The sequence below is a fragment of the Endocarpon pusillum genome (assembly GCF_000464535.1).
Source record: "Endocarpon pusillum Z07020 unplaced genomic scaffold scaffold5524, whole genome shotgun sequence".
Lineage (NCBI taxonomy): Eukaryota > Fungi > Ascomycota > Eurotiomycetes > Verrucariales > Verrucariaceae > Endocarpon > Endocarpon pusillum.
Genome location: NW_006916522.1, coordinates 85,803 through 111,055, shown reverse-complemented (window position 1 = coordinate 111,055; position 25,253 = coordinate 85,803). Strand labels below are relative to the sequence as shown.

At 50.1% G+C, this 25,253-nt stretch overlaps 10 protein-coding genes across 10 annotated transcripts; 2 read left to right on the top strand and 8 right to left on the bottom strand.

The window, feature by feature from the left end:
- Positions 1 to 556: 556 nt before the first annotated feature.
- Positions 557 to 1,579, bottom strand: EPUS_03643 (uncharacterized protein; the record flags this gene model as incomplete). Its single annotated transcript, XM_007806490.1, has 2 exons — positions 557 to 799; positions 872 to 1,579. The coding sequence occupies 2 exons, from the start codon at positions 1,577 to 1,579 to the stop codon at positions 557 to 559; spliced, it is 951 nt and encodes a 316-aa protein (XP_007804681.1).
- Positions 1,580 to 2,737: 1,158 nt separating this feature from the next.
- On the top strand, positions 2,738 to 3,187 carry EPUS_03642 (uncharacterized protein; the record flags this gene model as incomplete). Its single annotated transcript, XM_007806489.1, has 1 exon — positions 2,738 to 3,187. One exon carries the CDS (start codon positions 2,738 to 2,740, stop codon positions 3,185 to 3,187), a length of 450 nt encoding a protein of 149 aa, XP_007804680.1.
- Positions 3,188 to 4,963: 1,776 nt separating this feature from the next.
- On the bottom strand, positions 4,964 to 5,707 carry EPUS_03641 (uncharacterized protein; the record flags this gene model as incomplete). The annotated part of the gene is made up of 1 exon (XM_007806488.1): positions 4,964 to 5,707. One exon carries the CDS (start codon positions 5,705 to 5,707, stop codon positions 4,964 to 4,966), a length of 744 nt encoding a protein of 247 aa, XP_007804679.1.
- Positions 5,708 to 8,394: 2,687 nt separating this feature from the next.
- Positions 8,395 to 8,793, bottom strand: EPUS_03640 (uncharacterized protein; the record flags this gene model as incomplete). Its single annotated transcript, XM_007806487.1, has 1 exon — positions 8,395 to 8,793. One exon carries the CDS (start codon positions 8,791 to 8,793, stop codon positions 8,395 to 8,397), a length of 399 nt encoding a protein of 132 aa, XP_007804678.1.
- A 42-nt stretch (positions 8,794 to 8,835) lies between these two features.
- Positions 8,836 to 9,990, bottom strand: EPUS_03639 (uncharacterized protein; the record flags this gene model as incomplete). Its single annotated transcript, XM_007806486.1, has 1 exon — positions 8,836 to 9,990. The coding sequence occupies one exon, from the start codon at positions 9,988 to 9,990 to the stop codon at positions 8,836 to 8,838; it is 1,155 nt and encodes a 384-aa protein (XP_007804677.1).
- A 1,716-nt stretch (positions 9,991 to 11,706) lies between these two features.
- On the bottom strand, positions 11,707 to 13,445 carry EPUS_03638 (uncharacterized protein; the record flags this gene model as incomplete). Its single annotated transcript, XM_007806485.1, has 2 exons — positions 11,707 to 13,322; positions 13,400 to 13,445. The coding sequence occupies 2 exons, from the start codon at positions 13,443 to 13,445 to the stop codon at positions 11,707 to 11,709; spliced, it is 1,662 nt and encodes a 553-aa protein (XP_007804676.1).
- Positions 13,446 to 13,787: 342 nt separating this feature from the next.
- EPUS_03637 (uncharacterized protein) lies at positions 13,788 to 15,095 on the bottom strand (the record flags this gene model as incomplete). Its single annotated transcript, XM_007806484.1, has 1 exon — positions 13,788 to 15,095. The coding sequence occupies one exon, from the start codon at positions 15,093 to 15,095 to the stop codon at positions 13,788 to 13,790; it is 1,308 nt and encodes a 435-aa protein (XP_007804675.1).
- Positions 15,096 to 16,286: 1,191 nt separating this feature from the next.
- On the bottom strand, positions 16,287 to 17,026 carry EPUS_03636 (uncharacterized protein; the record flags this gene model as incomplete). Its single annotated transcript, XM_007806483.1, has 3 exons — positions 16,287 to 16,703; positions 16,757 to 16,825; positions 16,889 to 17,026. The coding sequence occupies 3 exons, from the start codon at positions 17,024 to 17,026 to the stop codon at positions 16,287 to 16,289; spliced, it is 624 nt and encodes a 207-aa protein (XP_007804674.1).
- Positions 17,027 to 17,324: 298 nt separating this feature from the next.
- Positions 17,325 to 19,148, top strand: EPUS_03635 (uncharacterized protein; the record flags this gene model as incomplete). The annotated part of the gene is made up of 1 exon (XM_007806482.1): positions 17,325 to 19,148. One exon carries the CDS (start codon positions 17,325 to 17,327, stop codon positions 19,146 to 19,148), a length of 1,824 nt encoding a protein of 607 aa, XP_007804673.1.
- Positions 19,149 to 20,530: 1,382 nt separating this feature from the next.
- On the bottom strand, positions 20,531 to 21,469 carry EPUS_03634 (uncharacterized protein; the record flags this gene model as incomplete). The annotated part of the gene is made up of 2 exons (XM_007806481.1): positions 20,531 to 21,286; positions 21,344 to 21,469. The coding sequence occupies 2 exons, from the start codon at positions 21,467 to 21,469 to the stop codon at positions 20,531 to 20,533; spliced, it is 882 nt and encodes a 293-aa protein (XP_007804672.1).
- Between the last annotated feature and the right edge of the window lie 3,784 nt (positions 21,470 to 25,253).

Below are 25,253 nucleotides of genomic sequence, written 5' to 3'. Positions count from 1 at the left end.
GCGGAGATCTTCAATGAGAATGCGGGGTACTTAGTCATGAGCTCTTTAACTTACCCCTTGCACATACCCTTGCCTCATCGTCACCATTGCCTCAGTACCATCCGTCCCACCAGGCTGTACCCGACCAGGCTGTACCCGACCAGGCTGTACCGACCAGGCTGTACCCCACCAGGCTGTACCTCTGGCGTACCTGAAGATGGATCTTCAACGGACTCGGAGCTTCACGGTCTCGTGAAGAAGCTTCATACTGGACACTGTAAGGGCTTATCATGATCTCCTCCCACCAAGAAAATGCTTTCGCTGGTGTAACGTCCTTGCAGTTGGAGCCCATGCAAGATCCTCGTGTCGTCAAGGATGCTATCAGTGCTTACGCCCTTTGCTTTGTAGCTTTTCGAGACTGTCGTCACGAAAGATTCTGTCTCGCCCTGATTGCAGGCTAAGCATGGCGACTCTCCCTGTTCGCAATGGTTATCAGTCCCTGGCTAGATGACATCCTTCAGTGTTTCATTGCTGGAGATAGTGGTCTTGACTTCATTCTTCCGTGCGCTAGGAGCGTTCAGGCCTCTTCGTTCTCGTCTGCCTCGTCAACTTCTTGCCTTGCTCTTCTGCTACCACCGCTCCTTCTCCTCCCTTGAAGATATCTCTCGGAGGTCGTGATCGCTTTTTCACCAACGAAATGCTTGCCATCCCATTCGACCTTGCAGATAGGACAATTCCGATTTCGCTGCATCCGGAAGAAGTTTGCGGTACAGATATCGTGTAGTCGACAAGGACATTCCCGCTTTGGGCATCGTTGACCCTGAGAAGTGCAATGTTATTTCTCTTGCTCCGTGCAAACCACTTGTCAATCACGCTCTGTGTTTCAACTCACCACTGTAACAATCTCCTTACAAGCCTGACAAAATTTAATCCTGTCTCCTCGGTCGTCGCTTTCGTCCTCAAGATCGTTGTAAGATTCCACCAGCCAGCCTCTCAACTCCATCAAAGCTCTTGGAGTCAAACTGTAGAATCCCTTCCCACTTTTCTCGAACCAACCCTCTTCAACCAATCTTCCCATCATTCCCTCCGCATCCCGCATACTTAACCCTTGACTCCCACCACCACCTTGGGTGTTCCCATTCTGCGTCTCCCTCCTCACCCCACCGGCCACCTTCGCCAAATTTACCGCCTCCGTCCCAGAAATACACATGGCCTCTGACCTCCTCGTATTCGCGGGCCCATCAAACATCCAATCCAGAACCCTCTTCACGAAGCCCATCTCTTCTACCGAATAGGTTGTCGCCATCTGCGTCAGCGCATCACTACTTGTATTCACAAGAGCATATACACGCTCCCTGCTACTCTGATGGAAAGTAGATCTGATCTCGAGATCGAGGGGTGAGAGAGCAAGATTCGCAGCGGAGACATAGGAACGGAGATCTGCTTCTGTGATGTCGTTGGGAAGGATCTCTCGGCCCTCGTGCACGGTGAAGATAGATGCTAGAAGTGGTTTGCTGGTCTCGTAGGTCAGGGTGCCGCGGGCGAGGAAGGCTTGGACGAAGGCACGATTGCTGTCGTTGTAGGACGATGAATCGTCCATACTGTGTCCCACAAGGAGGACCGCAAGAGACTCGAGGGGTGTGAGATTAAAGTTGATACCTGAGGTGCGGACCCGCGTTTCGAAGCACGCGTTGTGGAGTTTGCCGAGACCCGTCTAAACTCCAGATGCACTAGTAATGCAAAAACTTGCTTAAAATGGCAATTGTGTTTCTGTATCTAGCTCTGCTAAGAACTTATCTTCTCCATAAGTAACTAAGAGAATTATATCACCAATTCTCCTCGAGCAAGTCTTCGTAGCCGCCTCCTATGCAATGCTACGTTTCTCTCACCGAGCGAGGCTCTTATGGAGACCTCTCAAGCCTTGCCGACGCAGTTTCCACGACGACAAAGCAACCTTGATAAGCGTAGACATGAATGGACAAGTCGTTACCAATCAGTATCCTATTACTATAGGCGATCCTCATGAAGCCTATGTGATTATTCCACCCGAAATCGGTCGCACCTTTCAGACCATGACTGCAACACATTTGCACTCCGGCTCCAGCTTCGCTGTTCGTGATTCAGAGACCAAGTGCCCTTTATGGTTCTATCACAAGACGCGACATTTCGCCCATGGTGCTGAAGGCCCGTGCCTATCTAAACTATCTCGCTGCTAATCTCTGTCCGTCCTTTAGAATCGAGTCCCAACGTACCACGCCTCGAGCTTCCGCAAGATCTTCCACGCCAATCTAGTGACGACAAAAGTCCAGCAACATTATGGGTAGATGGTAACATGCATGAGATTACATTGAATGGCACTGCTGACGGTACCTGGTTCTCTGTCGATCCATTTGAAGTTTCTCTGATCTCACATAGAGGAATTCCCTGAGATGGCGGCAGAGACTGCCAAAAGACTCGGATTAACCTTGGATAAGTTGAAGGACATGTGAAATTGGGGGAAGAACTTGCACTTGTTGAGTCGCTTCATGGCTCCAGCGCGAAAAGAGACCTGTAATCTGGCAGGTGCATCGCTTCAGTTGATGCAGTCACGATAGATCTGGCTTCATCCGACTGAGCATTCAGGAAAACAGGACCAGTGGCATTGAATATGGTGGGCAAAGCAGAAAACTTGAAGAGTGTATCAGCTGCTGATCCAAGCCAAGACCACTTCACCCAACCCAAAAAGACCTGATATCGGCAAGGCGAAAATTCCTCGACAATGGCTACCAGAACAATCTCAAGCCCTTCCGCTTCTTTTAGATTCCTGACAACGGCCCAAGTCCTTCGCCTCCATAGTCGTTACATAAATCCATCTCAACCGGCAGTTCAACCTGCGCTCCTCGACTCGGCCACCCATGCTCCAGTCAATACCCTCTATTTTGGTTCTGCCAACCAACATAACGTCTTCTACCTCGCTGCAAACCTTGCCCAGAAGCTCATGCTGAATCACCCTTTCCAAGACGGGAACAAACGCACCTCGCTACTCACCGCCAGGGTTTTCCTTCGGATTAATGGGTACCAGATGAAGCCTATGGAAGATGGACCTGAGGTGAAAGGAAATGGTACGATGAAGCTTGAAGATGCAATTGTGGGAACTGTGACCAAAAGATTGGATGTGGGTATGCTAAAAGAGTATTTCGAGGCGATCAGCGAGGTAGTTGAGAAATGACAGATTCACTTGCGGGCAGCTATTGGTCTATGCGGAATTGTTACCCTGGTTCCATGCTGTCATAGGTATTGCTTTTGTCGCTGTTCTGGTATACGTAAAGGTTTCTTGTTGTGGTCATGATAAGGTCCATTTCTGAAGTGGTGCAGTCTACTGGTGCCCACCTTGGGCCGATTCATTGTTTTTAGCCTTCGTGGAAAAGGTACATTTGTGATGGGTGAGGGTTGTTCTGTTCGGGAAGGAGCCAATGACAGGCAGACCGAGACACTGGCACAGGTATTCTTGATCGATGACCATGTCTGAAGCAAGATAAGGGTAAGCCTCTTAAGTGCCGAAAGAAGTCAGCAGCCAAAAGTACTATTAGTAGGCTGGATTATGAGTGCCTTGTCTCCGTGCTTTCGGCGTTGGTTATCCGACCAGGATTCACCTTTTGCTTCTTGTACGTAGTAAGCGGCATTTCATCGATCCGAGCCCCTCCACGAGCAGGATCACTGCCGCTGTTGTGCAAGCTCCTCCCCCACAAAACGATCAAACCAATGATAAGCCCAAGTGATCCACTACCAGGGTAAAATGCATGTGAGCAGACCTTGGTGGGGCGAAGTTCTGGGGGATCCAGTGGAGCTATCAGACAGAACAGAGCAGATGACACTTGTACAACTTGCAAGGAGCCTCTTATTGTCCGTGAAGACCCGAAGTGATGACTGTCCAAAAGTGTCAGCGGGACCAATCGGGCTTGTGATGCATAACGATGCAACACGTGAAACTCGACCATTTTCCCTTTGTGGGGCATAAGTAGGTATGGGCGGTCAGCCTCAGCTGTAACCCTGCAAACCCATGGCCGCGGGTTTGAGTCATTGGATAGCAGGGTCACCCGGGGTTTCGAACCTCGAAACGCCGACACCTCCCCCCACACACACGGGGCCATGGTAGCTTTCCGTTCCGAATTGCGTGGTGCTCGAAACTTTCGGATGCGGTGCCCAACAATCCTCCGAGCCAACTCTCTAACCATTTCGAGTTTGACCTCGATGCTAGCCTTGATCAATTGGCCCGCTCCCCTGACCGCCCTCGGACAGTTCACGCGTTGACAGCTCAAGGGGAATGGGGAAGCTAAGCAGGGTTCATTGAGCAAATTGGAATCAGATCTTGGACAACTCGTGTTTGACGGGGGTTGCCAGGCTGAAGGATTTCAGGCTGCACCTGTCCTTGGCCTAATGGGAGGTGTCTGATGTTTTGGCTTCCGGTCTCGCAGACTAGGTATTGGAGATATGGTGGTTTTGTGAACTGAGATTGAAGGTGAACAGTATACAATTGGGAAAGTACGCATGGAGATACAATGGAAGTGTCACTATTGCCAAGCATGAGTCACAAATGTGTAAACATTGCATCTGTTGATGTTGAGCAGCGACAGTCTGGTAAGAATTTACAAAATATTTTCATTGTTTCAAAATCTCAGCCTCGGATCCTGAGGATACCAACGAGGAAAAGCTATCTAGCTATCTGAGTAGAGTAGAGTATATCAACCACTGATGGTCTGAGAGAAGGGTCAAACACAGGAAGCTAGGGCCGACATATTTCAATCGCGACTTCCTAGCCATTGTATTGAGCTTCATCCGATCATCATCTGGTTGCTGGAGTGCTCTGTGATCCTCCTTGCAACGCTTGCATTAGAAATAGTTTGGTATTGAAATGAAGAAACCCGCTTTTGACTCGCTGGAATCGCTTGCTTATGAAAGACGCCCAAATGCCGGTCCAAACCAGATACAATCGAACAACATGTGCTTAACAGGCAGCAATCATGGACGGTTGTGGTTCTTGGAGTTGTTGTGACCTTGATGGCAAGAAGAATCCCTCTTCAATGAAGGCTTCTTGTTGCGACTCTGATAATGATGCGTCCTTTTGTGGGTTGCCGATGGCTTGTCTTTGATGTTCTGTAAAAGCATCGAATGTGGTGGAGGGAGGTGATGGTGGCATAGGCTCGTCTTCGGAATCTGATTCGGAGTCTGAGCTCAACTCTGGGGGAGAATGTCGGGAAGCAGTTCGTGTAAGAGCGAGATCACCATAATCTTCTTCATCGTCCTCTTCAAAGTCTGCGTCCTCCTCGTTCACCTCGGTAACTGTGACATTTGGCGCTTGTGTGGTTGCTTCGATCATCTCTGCGTCCTCATCGTACTCTGAATCTGACTCGGACTCCGATTCATCGGCATCCTCCGCTTCCCAGTCGGCTTTAGGCTCCTCAACAGACTCTTCTGATTGTGATAGAGACTTGGCGAACCATTGTTCTTGCTCTTGCTCAGCGCTAGCGAGGTCGAGCATCAGGGAGTCGAGAAGGTTGGCATGACCGACCAAGAGTCGAAGATCATGGTCTGCCCGGGAAGCCTCCTTAGAGAGCTTGCCTCGAGCAGAGTGGGCGAGGAAGTAAGTCTGAGTGATGCTCATCTTCTGTTTCTTTGGGGGTCGAGTGTAGATAGAAGAGGATCGAGTTTTCGATTCGGCGGGAGTAGTGAAGTGAATAGAAGAAGGCATCTTGATGTGTATTTGTATCGTTGTTGGTGGGGAATTGCGTGAGTCAATGCCTAATAATATTTAGGCAAACAGAAATCTTAGCGTCGGCCTGGGTGCTAGGGACGGTTGTCTCGAAAGGGCAAGTCTCGTGAATGTTTCGAGTTAATATTGCAAAGGGTGGAGAGCGTTTCTTTGTTTGCTGATGTTGATGTCTGATGTGTGTGGTGGATCGGTGGATAGGTGGATTGAAGAACCTGAACTGGCAAGGGAAAGCAAGCTGACTTTGTATTCATCAGCTGTGAGGATACGATGGAAATGCCTTACTTCCGTGTCCGGAAAGTTGCAAGGAAGCGGAGCAATTAAGACCGCCCAGCCGAACTGTGCTACCGTCGCATCATGCCAGAGCCAGGGCTTAAGCACAAGTTACAGCCTTGAAGCTCGCAGTGTTAACTCCATTACGATCACCCTAACCCTCTTCAGGCCTTGTTTTGCGCGTGGATTGGAAATCCTCTTCGTCAGCCAACTAGTCACGTTAGCGAGTCACAGCTCTCATTCCTCCACGAGTCCACCCATCTCCGAGCTTCAACATAACGAACCAGGCTGTCCGGCCTTCAGCCTGCAGCCTGCGGCTTCTGCCCGACCGCGACCGAACACGGAGACAATGAAATTAATTCTCAAACGTTATCCTCCTCATAAGAAATCCAACACAATCGTCATGCACCTTAATTTCCATGACTCCAGTCAAACATCATGCGCTGGTATTATCGGAATTATTGCACCTACTTAGTACATTGGCATTGGACGTGATCTGACAAATGCATTTTTTGGTGACTGTGAACTCAAGCTGTCCTGCTTGGAAATCCAAACCTAGCTAATCCCTAAGCGGCACATTCTCCCCTCCACCATCAGTCATCACCATCAGCCATTATTGGCTGGATCCGATGACTCTTGATTTTGCCGGTCGACGAATGATTCATTGGGACACCTTTGACCACGAGCATCATCACCTCCTCCGCAATCTCATGCTGATTAGAAAGGTGCTCACGCCCTGTGAGCTTGAAATTGCAACATCGGCTCCGCCGCGAAGACGCATCACCGATCAAGCGAGGAATGCAACAAAGAGCTGCAATTACCGGATCACTAATGCCCGGAATAGGCAGCGGCATAAAACACCTTTAGGAGGATGCCAATAGTTTCAAGATGCCAACAACTTGTTGGCTTCTATCATCTCGATTTCACAGCTACTAGGCTTACGTATCCACAAACCTAGACAACGCGTCCAGCGGCTTGGAATAATTGTAACTTAGTTGTTTGCTGTGCTGCCATTGCGAATCCGCCAGCAACGTTCAGCGCCTTTCCCAACTCATCTCGCGTTGGCTTGGCGATTGGGAACAGCCATTATACAGATAGCCGGGCGACTCTGTCGATCATAGTTCGAAGCAAATCTTTAATATGCCGGTGCTTCAGCCGAAAGGCAGCTAATTACTATCTTCCAGGTACGTAGTAATGACATCTTGATGGGTGCAGCCACATTTTCCAACCTGTTTCCTTGGCGATAGACGAGTTAGAGTCATCGGCTTACTTATCTCCGTCCGCGGTCGCGGATTCAAACACCCTTGACGGATCAAAGCTGTCCACCATCAATTGAATGTTCCTACTCCCACCCTTTCGGTTGCATAAAATCAATAGCTGTAATGTAGAGTTTCGACTGAAACTTACTTCTGGTTACTCAATGGTCAAACTCTAAGAACAATGCAATGCTGTCCTGACCGCTCTCAGATGATTCTGCACAAAGGTTACAGTGGCTGCACCCTGAGCTGCATCCGCGTTTCCAAGGTGCAACCCCGCAGACCGCAGGGCGTCAACCATCATTTAACTAGCCAAGAATCAACAATCAGGCTACTACTAGTACTTGGGAGTCTACGGGGCGCTTGCCCAAATAGGAAAACTTCTCGACGTTTTCCAAAATTACTCCATCGAACTGCCACTTAAGAATACAGGCGTCCTGCCGCTTACCATCCGGTCGATTACCGCGATTCTCGTATCTTGAATGCCATAAGGGAATCCCTAGGCGCGTGAAGAAGTACAGCCTACCGCAAGGTGAGTTAGTTGGCAATATTGCTGTTGGCTTGAGTCGTGTCTCGTCCTTCTCAAGAGCATGACACGTCTTTTCATGTGACTACGACTTCCCCGAGGCTCATTCAGTTTAGGGGCTAGCACCAAGTAATTCCATTATACTTGCTCGCTTACTTACGTATACGTCGCGTCTTCTTTGTTGAGTCTTGACATCACGTTGGACCAACGGGACCGCGGCCTCTAGAGGGCCCGAAACCATCTTATGTCCACTAGAATATTACTACGTTATGGTTGAAAAAATGTCGATTACCAGTGTGGGGCCTTGGCGCCCGCGGCGTTATTTTATCCGAACTTTGTATTTAGATTTCCTTTAGCTACACACCCAATTGAGGCATTGAGCTGATATTGCTCTCCACTAGCCTTCTCTCCCGCCAAATTTCTCCGCCAACTTTCATCATCTGTGTCAGGACCACCGGCTTAAAAGGACCGCCGCTGGATGACTATTGCTCGCCGGCTATCAGGAGATAGACGCGGTATTGAGGGGCCAAGGACAGTAGTGGAGGGTACTGCTGAGATCCTCGTCCATGATATAATTCCGCCGCACACCTGAAGCCCAGGTTCATTTACTATTCTTATAATTTCTTGACCCATTCAGCCACACGCAGCCTCATAATCGCCGCTTCAATAGCCCCCTTTCTCTTCCAGTCATCATCTACCCAGTGACGATCCCAAGCAATTTCATCCACCCAGTCAAGGTTCTCCTTACAGGCGAGCTCTTCATCTTCCGCCGCGTCTGCGGAACCATGCCACCATGCTGTAATGTCCTCCATCACGTCTTCACTATCGCATGCCCTTGACCGCCGACTATCTGCCCAATTCCACCTCTGACTGTGCAGAAATCTCCTCAAGTCCCGGACACACTCCTTGATAGTGGACGTAATGTCCTCAAAGATATACAGTGGGGCGTCGCTATCAGGACAGGTCTCTTGCAAGCTCCAACACATCTGCTCCTTTCGGATGTGTAGCTCCATACCCCTCAGAGCAGGAAGCTGAGCCGTCACTCCCGCCAAAGCCTAAACCAATTGCTCCCTATCGCTGTCGCTCCACTCGTACCCTCTTTTGATAAAACCGCGGGTTCTATGGACGCCGGCTGCTTCTATTTGTGGGGCGAACCAACGAGGCTCATAGCGAGGAGCGATTGTGGGCCACGCATCGCAGTTAACCCAGAGGCGCAGAGGTGAGAGGGTGGACAAAGTGTCGAATGCCCCAAGGGAAGGCATGTGCCTCAAAGTCCACATGAAACTTGGAAAGTCGTGTATACTGATCTCAAAGACATTTTGGCGGTAGAAGATGTCCGCAGCTTCCGTGGCGAGGCTGAGGGACGAATAGACCGGATTCAAAAGCTGATGGGAATAGTTTAGCAGGTCAGTACAGCCGTGCACAGAATGATATCTCTTTGTGTCTTCCTTCCTGGTACTCGGGCACGTACGAGGTGTGATTGGACCTGATTGAAGGAGCACAAGTCTAGAGATCATGTAACGGATATCGGAAGGGAGATACAGAAGAGCTAAAGGATTGATAGTTGCCCGATATCCACACTGCCCCGGATAATCAATGCTTAGAGGTTTCCCGTGGCTAAACAAGTCCCAGGGGGTGAGAGTTCTCCGATCGTTCTTGGAGATCTCACGTTGCAAGAAATGTTCTTTAGCCACCCGAAGTTCCCTTTCCTCGGACGGCGGAAACCATTGAAAGGTGAAGTGTGCTCCACAAAGATCCAGAACTGGGTTGCTGGATGGGAGAGGAGCTTGTTCATGGACGAAATGTTCCACAGCACTCCATCCCCCCACAGGCCCACAATCTTCATCGAAGAGCAAGGAAGTCGTCTGAAACGAGGAGTAGTCGCGGCATATCAAGTCAAGTGAAGTCGGGTGGATATAGAGATAGGCCTGGGTGCGGGAATAGTGGGTTTCTCTCAAGAATATGTCAGACCTATAAGGGTCCCGTCCGAAGGCCACCAGACAGTCCTGGATTGGCTTATGATCGAAACCAACACGGAGACAGTCTAGCCTTTCCTTTTCATCAGCAGCGAGACTTTCGGAGAGTTGGTTCGGTCTTGGTAAGACAGGGACAGTATCGCGAGACGCTGAATTCGCTTCATCATACACAATGTCGAGGGCAGCTTTGTTCGTTGGAATAAGCCAGCATAACGTACAGCCACTCCCCGCCATGGCCGGATGTGGGTATCAGGCGGCGCTAATGGGTGAGATGGTGGATCGTCACCTGATCCTGGCCGCATATACTTCCCGAGCAGTGCTGAGGACGTAGTTCCTCCCTACCCGCCTAGTATGCGCCAGCCTTTTGGCGCCCCGGCTGAGATGCGCCCCTGCTGCAGTAGAGTTGCAGGTAACAGCTCTCTCTGCGAGATGTTCCATAGATACCAAGTTTCCTGCGAGCTCAGGTACCTATAGTACATGATGTATCCGTACGACCTTGTTGTTAACCTGGATTTGGGCGTCTTCTTCCTCGCACATTGAGATCTCTTTTCCGTCCACTATAGTGATGCTGTCACCGCGCTGATGAACGCCATTTGCCAGTGCGTCATGTGCGCTGTAGCTGCGCTGTCAAGATATCCCAGGTCCTTCCCTATCCCTTATGGATAAGTCCTGTCCTTTGGCGCTTGCGTGTACCACTCAATAACTTGGCCATGATCACCCGTAATTTCCCCTCCTAAGATGACAATAATTCCAGCCATATTCCTTGTCGCCGCTCAGCCCTTGATAACTTTATTGAGAAAAAGGAGGGTTAGGTATGAGATCCAGTTGCGGTTCATGTATGCACCTGCTATTTCACCGTGGGACTGCAAATTCTAGTTATCCAACTTCATTATGTCTCTTTGGACCTCGCCCTTCAAGGCCAAAGATCCGCGCATTCAACATAATAAATCAAATATGTAATTACCCCTATCCTGGTTTTCTGACCATGCGAAGTGGCGGGCGCGTGGGCGCGTGGGCGGCTCCGAAGACATCCGCATGCCACTTTGGTCGATGAAAATGCCACATCACCAATAATGGCAGTTGACTAGCAATATAGGGTTAAAAGTACATTGGAAGCGTCCTGCAGCAGCCGACATTGTAGATAGATATATCTATCTGGTCGTCGTGCCGACGAAGAGACTGCCATTGGCGTTGGCAAAGAGGTATCTGATCGATGAAAGTACCGAATGCGGTATTTCGGATGCCGACTTGGTCGAGTGTACACTAAAGTCATGAATTATGGTTGGTCCAGTGCTAGTATCTTCGATGACCACAAACCAAGGCTTGAAGTAACGAATAGTCAGTAGGAGAGTACTGGTAGACCTGAGTGATAGGACTTAGTCTGTTGATGTCATTGGTAGGCATTTGCTTGGACGCTTGACAGCTATTGGCCTGGATTTCCTACCTTATGCCCATCTCAACAGTGAGTCTAAGATCCAAGATTTGTCACGTGATTTCTGCTTGCTTGGTATAAGCCAGCTTAGTACTACGTAGCTTCTGCTCCTCCTACTTAACCCTTCTGATGCTTCCTACTCAAGACAATGGATCAATCTCAGCGGATCCACGATAGAACTGCAATACTCATAGGAGACTAGGCTGTATTGCAGTTGCTTGATTAATCCGGTCTCAGCAACCAGTATGCGGGATAGAAAGCCATGTATCCACTTCGTTACGCTCTGTTATGCTCTACAGCGAGCACCAAATTTGCTGTCGACAAAATGTGGCATCGGCATGAGCCAGCACTGACCAGCAGTCTCACCAAGCTGCAGTCAGCAGACTTCATCCTTCGTGTACCTCTTACATTGTGTCACGCATCCATGAGGAGAAACGTCATGACCTCTGAACTTCGAGAGATGACTTACTCAATTGTTGAACTTCCTCCAACGAGATGCTTCCTATCCTTGATGTAGCTCATAATTCATCCTTTTCAACCGTCCTCTTTGTCTCTTTTCCATCGTCCGGTTCACAAACTGCTGCTGTGCCAACCTCCATCCTATAAACACACTTCTCGCTTTCGCTGATGCGCCAGATTTCTTCCTGGGCACTACATGCCAGCAACACAACCGTGGATCTCGTCGGGCCGTTCCAGCAATGCTGACCATTTTCATACTTCAAGACCACCCTCTCACCGACTCCCAGCCCTTTACCCTCGGCGTCGACGTCGCTATCCACATATTCCGAGGCAATGCTCACAAAATTGCCCATAGTGGTGTCACCTCCTCCCTTTTTCGGTTTCTGCTTTGTCGAGCCTAGGAAGCAAAGTTCGTAAGTGTACTCGCCGCTGTCTTTGGTAATGCATTTATCCTTTAATGCACGGAAGACATCGTCAGCTCCATAATCTCTTTCGAGATCTGATTTGGCATTATTCAGATCGCTCTGGGTGGTTGTCAGTAACGTCTTGGCCGAGTCACGTCGGCTGCGGGCCGTAGTGACGGCGGGAGACTCGACACTGCTGCTGGAGCCAGGGTTGTCAGCGAGAATGCCGCTTTCGATGAGAAGGGTGCGGAAGGAGGTTATTTTCGAGTCAAGCCACACTCGTAGAGAAGGAGGGGCGTAAGCAGATAAGCCGTAGAGAATGCTTTCTGCTTCACCAGTGGTAGAATCATCGCCACTTTCCCATTCCACCCAATTGATCCCGTTGCTCTCGTCATCAGGCTTCGAAATCTCGTCGAGGTCCCGATCCTTGGCTGCCTCCCAGACGCCTTCCTTGTCGCGTGCGGCGTAGTCCTCCCATGCTCTGACTGCTCGCTTCACACCCTCATCGTTGAAATTGGGGTTGTACTCTTCCTTGAGGGCTGAAAGTGTTGTTTGCAGCTCTTTAAGTTGACCACTTAATGCATCCCTCTGTTTCCTCACTTCTACTAGATTCGACCTCAACTCCTCAATTCTAGCTTTTGCCAACCCAGCCAAGATACCTGCTCGTCCAGCTTTTCCAGCTTCGCCTCTCACCATCTTCGATTTCTCGCTCTTCTCCGTCTCTTCCAATACCTTTTCAGTCTCCTTCATCTTTTCCTCTGCGCTCTTCAACTTGTTCTCCAACTCGTCAACTCTACTCCTCGCTAGATGCCTCAAATTGGCCGCCTCAGCAACCAGTTCTTTCTTTCTCTTCATGGCAAGACCCAAAGCTTTTTTCCTTACGTCATCTTTCTTCCGCCACTCCTTCCCTATCTCCTTGCACTTGTCTGGACATGTAGTTCCGCCAACATGCTGCCATTCGTCTGAGCCATCGCAGCAAAGTGTGTGGTCGCATTTACCATCATTAACGGAATTGAACGGCAGGTAGGATGGAATGTGGCCTTTGTTTTTGCAATAAAAGCCAGGTAAAGCAAGAGTTATATTATCGCTCAGAGGATTCACGGAGGGGATGCGAGGAGATAAAGGAGATATGTGAGAACATGCTGAGGTGCCTGGTTCATCGCTGCCATCAGGGCAGTCACAGTAATCATCGTTGAGTTGTGAGATGGGTATTTTGTGCAGCGGATTAGAAATGCAGGAGAATTCGGTAGGAGACTTGTAAAACTTTGCGACTAGTAATAAAGAGTCAGATCTTGTTGGTCAACCTATGATCAGGAGTAAGGGAAATGGACGAACATTCAGGCCCCACGCCCCGTGGCCGTGTTGACTCTGAGGATCGTGTATCTGCTGCACATCGTGCGACCACTGTTAAGGAGAGGAGTATGAGATTTGCAGAGACTGTCATGATCGGCAGCAGAAAGGCCAGAGAGCAATACCCCTCGTTGGAAGTTCGTTGTTATTACTCTTTCTTTAGATTTCGGGCAATACGTGCCAAGCCTTCTCAGGGGCTCGAGCTATGGATGGAGTCAAACGTGTATAAATCCGTTTCCTACAGTAAAGTAGCTGTAGAATATCAAATTTACAAACCTACTTCGTTAGGCCACTTCAATGTAGGAATGAGAAAATGTAGTGCTGTAAGTCTCAATCATTCCACCAGTGCTGAACCTCGACCTCATTTATACTGGTTAATCTTCTCTCTACGCATTGCGGTCTACTGCGGGAACATCATCTGCCATGCCATCATCCTCAGCCTCAGAAGGTGGGGTCAGCATTGCCGCAGGCGCTTCGACTGTCCCAGAAGATAGGTCATCTTCTTCTACAACACCCTTGACCCTTCGTTGGTTGACATAGTCCTTCCCGGGGCTCTCCCACGTGAAATCCGCATAATTTCCAATCAATTCTCGAATACCTTTGGCTAACGTCCTGATCTGCTGCCTTCGTTGCAAACTCAAGTCGTGGTTGCTCAGCGCGTCATTAGGCGTTATCGAACCAGGTTCCGCATCGAGATCGTCGGCAAAGCCGTCTAGCACACTTCTCCAGACTCTCATAGTCTCATCTAATTCTTCTAGCTTGCTCACGCCTATGACGCTGACACCTAACCGTTCCCGCCTCGGCCACGAAGTAGAATAAACCGAGTCAGCTGACCCAAGTGGGTCGCCATGTGTACCTACCTTTGACCCTTCTCTCAACCAGCTTTCTAGAGCAAAGCGGACTGCAACCACTTCCAATTTCTCAGCTTGTTTATCGGTCCACTGACCCGCCAACTGGACCGCTTTGCGCAGGTCGTCAGGTGCGGGATGCCAGTTGCCTAAAGCGCCAACTGGAACGCCCTGTCGCCTCAGGAGCCCCATACCAAGAGGGCTTGCATTTGGCACCACATCGACACCAGCAGCGACCAATCGTGGGACACCTTCTGTTAAGAGTCTTGTATTCTGCAGTGTGAAGTTCGCGTACGACATGACCGCATCGAGGGGCTCGCCCGTCTCGCGAAGCACCATTTCGGCAAGATCGCAGAGGATGTGCACAGGATAGCCTGATATGCCCACGTATTTGACGGTGTGATCCTCATTCCGTATCCGCCGGAGCTCTCTCACTGCTTCTAGGACTTCCGCCGCCGAGACAAACTCCACATCGTGGCAGTACACCACGTCGAGAAAGCTTGTGCATAGACGCCTTAAGCTTCGGCGCACGCTGTGCCGGACCCATGAAGGCGAGTAGTCAAATTCACTGGCCGCAATGCGACCAACCTTGGTAAGGATGTGGTAGGAAGATCGTGGAAATTGGGATCGGACGAACTCAGTGTCGAGCGCGGTGCCCAGTAGTTCCTCCGCCGGGCCGTAGTAGGGTGATGTATCGAAGGCGCGAACTCCTAGCGAGAGCGCGCGATGGACGAGGTGCGTTGTCGGTAGAGCAAAGGGATCAGGATTGAACTGGAAGTTGAAAGTGGCTGTCCCAAAGACAAGGGGAGGCAAAGTATCAGAGAGTTTGGTCGGTGGCGCGGGCATCGCAGGAGTATCTTTGCGCAACCACTAAAAGTAAGAATGGATATATAAAATGCCTGCTGGGAGTCCCGGAAAGGAAAGAAAGGTAGGTTATGAAGAAGGGAAGGACAGGGTCATGAATATAGAGCGGAAGGAGTTTGCGCCGCAGATAGCAAGGCCAATTGCAGGTTCCTGTCTATCTTTTCGGAGATGTACGGCACGGACAAGACGATGGCTCCGATATCTGCTTGGAATAGACCCTGGGAGGTGCTTCATTGGTAGGGATTACCATCTCTATCCATGCGTCTTTGGTGCGAGGTATGTATCGTTCCAGTCCTTCCTCAAGACCTCGCCTTCAATTATGGTTAGAGGAAGTGGTGCCATCATATCTATGACGTACACATTGATCAAATGAATACTAGTTCCGTAACAGAGCCATGGATTGAGTGCCTAAAGGAAGAAAAGAATGCATGGGAAGCCCTGAGCGACCTTTCCAGAGCTGAATAATGCCAAATGTGACGGATAGGGAACCGCATGGGGTTGGACATCTTTAGCTTTCTTCGCACCGCCTCTAAGTTAGTAGATCATCGCCCATACTCGTAGTTCTCAACGGCCCGCAGTCCTGCATGACCCTTATTTAATAGGTACTAACTACTGATCACCTGCAGCCGAGTCTAATCCTTATTGTGTGATATAGAGGCTCGACAGTAGAACGAGCAGGATTTTTATCAGTGAATCAGTCATTGCCCGGCCATGAGAAGGACCCTTTCATCACTGCTCTCATAGGGCTAAGCAGCCCCTCTTCTATCCGGAATGGGCCAATGTTCGCACTAAGCAGCTCTCGACAATCTTGAGTAGAGATCTTTGCCGTGCTCAACGCTGTTTCCGTTTTTGATTATCATAGCCAGGCCCTCTTGCAGTCTCTTCAAACAAAGATTCCCAGCATATCTGTTTGTACATGAATCCCTAATCCTCAGCGTCCATCCGCCCTTTTGGACGTAAACCCGGGTCAGGGTAATATCAAACGCCATATAAATGCTCCTAATGGCTAAAAAGGCGGACCGCAACTCCGCGCTATGCAGGGAATTCATTTCAAGAGGTGGGATGTAGTGTAAACGACAGACGTTCGGAGGCGAATATGTGGATGTCCGGCGCTTTGATGAAATAACTTGAGCAAGAGTGGGTGTCATCGACCTTGTCACCCTTTAGCTTGGATCATCGATCTTGATAGACCTTGGGTCTCCAACCTTCTCTCAATTCCTGGTCCCTCGCCGCCTTGCGTTCTGCTTCCCGCACCTCCATCTCTATTCGTTCTCGCGCTCGTAATATCTTGCTCTGTAGGTAGAAGCTTCCACCCTTTTCCGGGTTGTTGAGATCGTAGAGTCTTTTGAACCGCTCCATTACGCTTTCCATATTGGTTTTGCCGGCCATTGGAGGTTTGACGTTGAGAATCTTACACGCTTCGTCGAGAGTAAGGCCAGAGGAGGCGAGGTTGTTCATGGCCTGCGGATTGTCTTTGGCAGCTGCTGAGGCATATTTTTGACTGGCCGACGCTTGCTTATAAGCTTCTGCGAATGCGCGTCCCAGTACTCGCGATCCGGTAATCACCACTTGAGCCAGTATTCGGTGCGCCTACATGTGGTCAGTATGTCAGAAGCCCCTAGGCACAAGACATTGAGACTCACCATAGAGGGGAGGAGATTGGAAGAAGAAAACACTCGTGGTGTCGCAAGTAAATAGGCGACAGGCTGGAACTGCAGTGGCGTTGATAGTGCAGCTCAACGCAGGAAGATCGCAGCCAAGTTGTACCTACGTACTATGGCATAAGAAGCAATGGCGGAGATGAAATTTTGATGTGCAAGGAGAACCGAGACCAGATCTCGCCTAAACTTGTGTGGGTTGCCTCTGTCCCGCTGCGGAGTCGCAGATGGAGGAGCAGATGCAGCATGTGACATGCTCAGATGCCCCCAATGTGGTGGCTGCTCCGATGCAATATCTCTCACAGCACCGGAGGAGAAGAATATCAATTCTCAATCTAGTCTCTTCGACTCCAAGGGCAGCATGGACTCGTGAGAGTAGTGAGAGCAGTGTGACGCCGTCCACTCCGCAGCTACCGCCTACCATGATCCACTTGATACTCATCTAATGACGCCGTTGCTCTCTGTTGTATGGCCGCACTTGGTACACTGCCTTCTTCAGTATGAATCTACCTTCAACTAACTATGTTTTGTAGATACACCCTGGCTCGCGTCCATGTCACCAGCATCGACATATACCTCGGACGATGGCCCTTCAGCTCCCTCCTATGATCCGAATCCTCCCACAGTTGCGGCCTTCTCCCCACAGAACCTCTCTGGAGCATCCACTTCTAAGCAACGTTCCACCATCATAGTACACAAGAAATCACCGCTACTCGTTGCGACGCCACCTCAGGTTACCAGAGCACTCGCCTACTCTCACCCTTTCCTCCTCCCGTTGAACCAACTCGTTGGACTTCTATCATGGAGCACCAACGATCCATGGGAAAGTTTTCTCCTTGTTGCTGGGTTTTGGGCAGTGACGCTCTATGGTGAAGAGCTTCTTCTCTGGACCGGGCCTATACTTGTGGTCATAGGCCTGATTCTTGGGATGTACTCGCGGCGGTACTCACCCCTCTCGTCAACTTCCCAAACTGGTGAAAAACATGGTCATAAAAGAGAGCCCTCAGATATAAAACCTGCCCATCACAAGAGTCTTGATGAGATAGTCGAGACGCTGCGTACCTTCACTACTCGCTGCAACATATTGCTCGAACCCTTCCTGTCCCTGACAGATTTCCTCTCCACACAACGCACGGCTACATCAGCAACCACTCGACCTGCACTCACAACGCTCTTCATTCGAATTCTCTTCGTTACCCCCATTTGGATAGTCCTCACTCTTCCGCCATTCTATATCCTCACTTCCCGCCGTATCATCCTCACCTTCGGCACCATCGCTCTCACATGGCACAGCCGCCCAGCCCGAGTGTCTCGTGTCATCCTCTGGCGGTCTCTGACTGTCCGGCGCATCTGCTCTTTTATCACCGGTCTCTCTTTCGGACAGGATCCTGTTGCCCCATTTGGTTCTTCAACCAGCAACAAGCTCACTCCACCACCCCTACCACCGCGCCGCAAATCAAAATCCCAAGACACCGCCGCGGCCGACCTCACCATGAAACATCGCGCGGCTTCACCAGGAGTCCGTTTCACATTCATTCTCTATGAGAATCAACGTCGATGGCTAGGTCTAGGCTGGACTTCTGCCATGCTCGCCTATGAGCGCGCATCCTGGACAGATGAACACCTCAATCCGGCACCCAGCAAAGATCGATTCGAGCTCCCATATGTAGAGAGCGAAACGGCGCGTTGGAGATGGGTTGAGGGCTCGACTTGGAAGATCGAAGGGGGAACCAACATCACAAACTCACCCACAAAATCATCCTCCAAGGGCCCAAAAACAAACCAGAGCTCCGCTGCTGATGACGGTGGTGGCTGGATCTATTACGATAACAAATGGAATGATGGGAAACGTGACGCAGATTCTTGGGGAAAATATACCCGACGGAGGAAATGGTACAGGGATGCAGAATTAGTAGAGGTTACGTCAAGTACAGAGGTCACCCCCAATGCAACGCCGAATGAGGCAGCTGCGTTGTCGGAAGTAGAGAAGGACAACGACAGTAATGATCAGAAGTTGAAGACTCGGCCCTCGCCGAGCAGGGAACCAAATCATAGAAAGACACCCTCTTCATCCGCTTCAACCTCTTTGCAACCCGGTACTTCCGGGGGTGATGCGCAACCGGAGAACGAGAAGGTCGACCTCGATTCCAGCAGTGCCAAAGCCTCCAGTAAACGGAAGAGCTGGTTCGGGAATGGCAAGAACAACAGGGAGAGACGGGACAGTAAGAGTAGCAGTCTCGGCAAGAAGAGCGGAGAAAGCGGGTCGAGCGTGCGGACGGACCCAGAAGATGATCATGTGGATCGCTGGAAGAGTCAGGAGAATGAGGGCGGAAGGACGTTTGGGCTGGGCGAGGATGCGGTCATGGGGCTGAGTTGATGATGTTTGAGAAGATGGGATCGGAGTGCCTGTGCTTATGTGGGGAGGGGTGTTCTGAAGAATCAGATCTCATTAGCGGTAGAGAGGTAGATAAATACCCAGCAGATGCGAGCATCTATCGAGAGTCTTGCTCTGATACCAGCACAACTTCAGATGGCAGTAACTGTGATCGTCAAGAGGGCTTTGACAAAAGAATTTTTCTTACCACCCTCTTGCCCGACTGTACTGCTCCATTGTAGATTTCCACTGCTGTTTAACAGTTATCGGGCAACCAGTATAAAAAAATCCCAAACATCAACTCTTGCTTTGGTCATGGAGCAATCTTATCTGGCAAACGCCAGTCATGGGGATCTTTGTCTGCGCACGCGATTCTGGAACAGAGTTCAGTCGATCTCCCCACAAACTGTTATGCCTACCAGGGGCTGCTGAGTGGGTAAAATCTAATATAGTTCAGCTGTCTGTGGTGGAATTTGCTAGAGGTAGAAGTAGAGGTAGAGGTAGAGGTAGAAGAAGAAGAAGAAGAGGAAGAGGAAGATCGATGGGATGTCCTGATTTGGGATTGGTTGGGACTGGACTTAGTGTTCTCTGTGTATATACTGGCATCTACATTGAAAAGAGTTATCGACATGATAGGACTTTCGTGTTCTCTGTGTGTCTGTTCTGCCATCTCTGCGTGTATCTTCTGTCATCTCTGCGTGTCTGTTCTGCCATCTCTGCGTGTCTGTTCTGCCATCTCTGCGTGTAACTTCTGCCATCTCTGCGTGTCTGTTCTGCCATCTCTGCGTGTAACTTCTGCCATCTCTGCGTGTCTGTTCTGCCATCTCTGCGTGTAACTTCTGCCATCTCTGCGTGTCTGTTCTGCCATCTCTGCGTGTAACTTCTGCCATCTCTGCGTGTCTGTTCTGCCATCTCTGCGTGTAACTTCTGCCATCTCTGCGTGTCTGTTCTGCCATCTCTGCGTGTAACTTCTGCCATCTCTGCGTGTCTGTTCTGCCATCTCTGCGTGTAACTTCTGCCATCTCTGCGTGTCTGTTCTGCCATCTCTGCGTGTAACTTCTGCCATCTCTGCGTGTCTGTTCTGCCATCTCTGCGTGTAACTTCTGCCATCTCTGCGTGTCTGTTCTGCCATCTCTGCGTGTAACTTCTGCCATCTCTGCGTGTCTGTTCTGCCATCTCTGCGTGTCTGTTCTGCCATCTCTGCTGTTCTAAATTCCCTTGGCGTCTCTGCTGTCGGATCCCGGCGTTTGTTGCTCCTCTTGATGGACGAATCAGAGTGGGAATGAGAGAAGTATGTTAGGCGCGTAAGACTGCTAAATCTGATTAGTGCCAGTGAATGTTGATGTTGTATTGCTTGCAGCCATTCATTTCATGGTTCCAACTTGTCATGAGTTCCAATTGAAGTCGAAATTCCACGGCAAGGCATTCGTTGTACCCTCGTCATCCACCCAGTTCGTCAACAATTGGTTGGTTATCAATGTGGTTGGCTGTGGCATGTGCATGGTCCCTGCAGCACTGAAAGTTGGCGGCACAATGCTCGCGTCCAAGGTGTTTTGCTGCATTGTGCTGATTGGAAAGCTGTGCGGAAAGTGAGTAGTAGGAAGCTGGCCACTCGGGGTATCTGTGTCGTTGGTACCGTTGAAAAACTCGTTTTGTCGAGGGACCCGAGAGAAATGTATATCAGAATTCATGGACAGATCAAATTGACGACTGTTGACGGCAGTGTCAAGACCATTGGTATCGATGGGCTGAGAATGCTCAATTCTGGGTGGTGTGAGCATTGGCCATGAGGAACTCTGAGGCTGTAGCTGCAGCTGCTGAGCTGACTGGTGGCCCGCGTAACCATCACTCAGCTCGTTCATACTTGTCTCGGGCGTCCAGTCCTTGCCAGATGGTACCGCGAGATAGTTTGTACTTCTAGGACTGAAGCCGGGCAGCTGATTTTCATGACGACCAAAGTCTTCTTGGAAATCTTTCTGCGGGTTCTGGGCATGGGGCTGAAACGCAGCCGATTGTCGTTTCTCAGGATTGCGGGCGGATGCTCTACTTTGAGGTGAACGTAGAGATTTTGTCTGGGTGAAGGTACACTTGGACTGGACCTTGCGGATTTTGCACTGATTGCACGGAAGACTTCGATCACACTACGATTGTGATCAGAATGCAATAAGTGAGCATGAAACAGCAAGGCCCTCGTATACCTTGACCTTCTTCTGACGACATTCCGAGCAGGAGACTGCTTCCCTGTATCTCTGTCTCTTCCTGCCCTCACCTTGAAGACTCTCTTCGGCGAAAGACTCCGCGGTGATGATATCGAAAGTAGCCATTCGCTCTTCCAGACTCTTGCTTCAATGTCAGTGGCCAACAGCTCTTGCTTGATCAGGCTGGACGACTGGCACGCCACGCTCAGAAGTCTACGATCACTGGTAGGACATCCCTTTTGACAATAGACATCTCACAGATAGATGAAACCGTAAGCTTCAAGGCCGTTGTCGGAAGGAACGATCCAGGCTCGACTCCACACCAACTTTCGGGACAACAGGGATGCCGTGCGACCTATGACTCTCCCGGCGCAGCGAGAACATGGTAGCATGGTGTGGTTCTGCTCGGGAGAACTCGACAGCTCCGACGTCCCAGCAGGCGCTAGCCAATCTCCAGTGTATCTGAGTTGGACCATTGAGCTGTACGAACGATCCGCTGTGGGAGCGGCACGTTCCTGACATGTTCGTGCTCAAGAATAGCCAAATATGGCCAAGATCCTTCAAACTATTCCTTTTCATGCTGGGAGCTTCATTGGGCTTGCTCGTATGGTCAGGTGGGATTTTTTCGACGTTATCAATGCAGGACCCTTGTATTTAGGATAGTCCTGGTCAAGTCTCGGGCCGCCGTTGTTAAACCGGATGACCGCCACCTCTAGCACCTTTTTCACCAACTTCTCATGCGGAGTTGCAGGAGTTGCAGGCTTTGGGACGTACATGGTGTGGTAGCCATGCAAGCCACCGATTTGTCATGCCTGATTTGGGCTTTAGCCTGGGATGGTGAAAAAGACCCAATAGATTGGCAATATTGCGGCTTTCACGTCGCCGGTCCGACGCCGCCTAGCTCAGAGTTTGTTGAGGTGGTTGAAGCAGTTCTGGCCAACGAGTATGCTCCTGGACAGCCTTGATGGCGCTGCCACTGAAATTCAATATCGTGAGAAGAGTTAGATGACAAGGATTCACGTAAAAGTTGAGGCCATATAAACCTCCCGCACATCAAGGTACAGGGCCGTTCTCGCCATTGCTCACATAATTCGGATCTCGGCCTATCTCAGTGTTGTGGAAGCGGCATAGTGATCTCCGGGGGAAGAGTTCCGTGCATGGATTAACCTTAGTCGCAGGAATTGATTGTACGTAGTATTATGAGGTGCTATGGTAGCCTGGTTGAGTACCTTAACGGAAGAAGCGAGGTGATTCGCGAAGACTCTTTGCGTTCATGCATGAGCGGCGAAAGTCTCACTCCTGAGGGAATATTCATTTAAGTTATGCTTGAGCATTCACCAATCAAATCGCAATCCGGAACAACAGAGTAGCTTCACGAGATGGTTGCCTGGGAGGACCGGGCATTGCTGCATTATCCTGTGAACTATGGGACATGCAAGGGCTCGCTAAAGGGCAGTTCCTATTGGATAAGGTCTTGGACCTAAGAGACTGCTCAAGCATTGTTGGATTTTGGTGAGTTTCTGTCGGTACCAAGAGCGAAAGGTGGACTCGCCAGAGTCGGAAGCCAAGTGCGTGGAATACCAGATGGCTGGGCCTGGAGTACGTTCATGGCTGGTCGGCGTTCGTAAAGATGCATGCCGAGCGTGCAAGGTATGTAAGCCCTGCCTTGTTATGGTGAGAAGGATCATCGCTGGGACTCAAACATGTTCACACGTACTGCGAGTCGATAATCTGACCATCTACCTAAGCAGAGGATGGGAGAAACCTTGCATGCTGTCCAGATTTTCTTGCAGTGCGACTTTATGAAAGCCCATATTCACGACTTCGAATATCCACTTGAATGGTGGGGACCTCACGTGGTCTGCGGTAGAAACGAAAGTCTAACATTGAGTAGCCAAGCCCATTTCTAAGGACTTAAGGTTCAGGAACAGCTGGTATTGAGAAAAGAAGGAGATCGCCTTGCTCATGCAGTGTTGTCCGTCCACGATGACGGCTGGGATGCACCAACTCCTCAGGGGTCAACCGGTTCCTTTTCCTGCCTTTGGCATTAGCAGAGCTCGCATCTGCCTACATGGGCAGGCAAGGTCGACGGATTGCGGATGTCGCATACATACGGACATCCGCTCATCATGGAACTCTAGAGCTTTTGGAGGTGGATGCGCCGCATTGTTGCAAACCAGATTATCTCAGCATACCTTGTTAGAGCCATCCTTGACATCACATAGGACCATCGCCTTTGCTGCTTCGGACAGACAACAGCATTGATACACAATTTGCTGACTCTACAGCTCCTCCCGCCCTTGTAATGGCAACAGGATTCGGCGACTGGGCCAAGCACTGGTCGCTGAAGTCTTGATTCGCTGAGAACGTGCACAAAACGTCTACAGAGATGACTGGTGGGATATTGTTGCGTGAGTAAACTTGTCTGAATCGAGCTGGGAAGGACCTGGAAAAAGACCCGGAACAGAGACGCAGTTGTCAGAAATGCCCTTTGCGAGTGTGCAGCCGCGTCAGCTGGAAAGACGCCTCCAAGCAAATGAGCAGTTGAGAGGTGCTATGATTTAGTTCTTGTTGAATTTGCGGCAAGAGGTCGAGATATACCAGCACTGTTGGAACAATTCTTCAGCATCATGCCTGATTTTGCCATGAGATTTGAACGTGGACGAGCCGACAAGACGTCAAACTTTCGGCCATAACTCTTCCTATGTAGTTTGGTTGCAACTTTTTCTCCAGCACCAACCACGTTCAGAAGGGCATGGGAAACACCGTGATCATCAACGTCTCAAAAAGCTTGACAGAGACGTACGGCTAGACTTGTGGGATGTAATTCTGAAAGTGCGAATCCATGGATCAGAGGCCCAACCAGTCGATGACGGTCGATCTGCAAAGCCCTATTTTCTGGCTTCCTATCCGTTGCCATTACGACTTTTCCGAAGCTCTTGAGTAAACGGATCAATTGCTCCCAGCCCAGGTCAAGGACTTGGGGAACGCGCATTCACCATCTGAAGCAGGCTTCCTGTCTGAGTACGGAGGGAAAGGCAAAAGAAGTTGGTGTTGCGTTCACACGCAGCATTATCGCGAGATACGGAACGTAAGCAGGCCTTGAAGTCTCCTGCTGCCGTACAACGTGGATTCCATTCATCTCTAGAGTGAGCCAGCTGCCTGGCAACAGTACGCTTTGTGTTTCACAATTTCAGTGCGTTCCTCCAACCGACCGCACAGGTATTGCTGGAAATGATAGCAGAGCTGATATCTCAATACAACATTTTCGAAGATGGTACGCAGAACCATTCGCTGGATGCAGAGCAACTCACGCACTGGAGGCCGGGACGTGTTTTTGAGCCCTTGTCCATGACAGAGTGTGTGTGTGGAAGAAGCGCCGTCCACAGCGCTAGGTTTTGGCAGACCACAGATTGTAGCAGAATAGGGCTGTGAATGGAAGGGACAAACGCGCTTCAAGTCTTGCGGCATTGCTACTGGCTGTCATCGTGATCATGGAGATGCAATGCCAAGTACGTTCAGAGATACATAGTACGGCACTGTAGAACACGAGAACCATTTGGGGATAATCTGGATATTAAGCAAATCCTAACGCATGCGTTGTCTGGGCGCAACTGTTCTGCCGTTTAGTTAGGGTCAAAATCTGCTCCCTCTCACAGTGACCTTCATCACTCCTCGAAGCTGAGATTGGATTTTGGAGGAATGCTTTTAATCCACTGACAGAAACTCCAGTTCTGGTCTTCCAGCTAACGTTTCGCATTGGGTCCAGTAGCCCAATTGGAAATTCAGGTGTGGTAGCTCCATAGATTGGAAGTCTGGCACGCAAATCATAATTGAAGTGGCTGGGGTTGAAAGTGCTCGGAAAATCGTGTCTATTCGGGGAAGCAAAGGCACTCTATGTGCATACTAA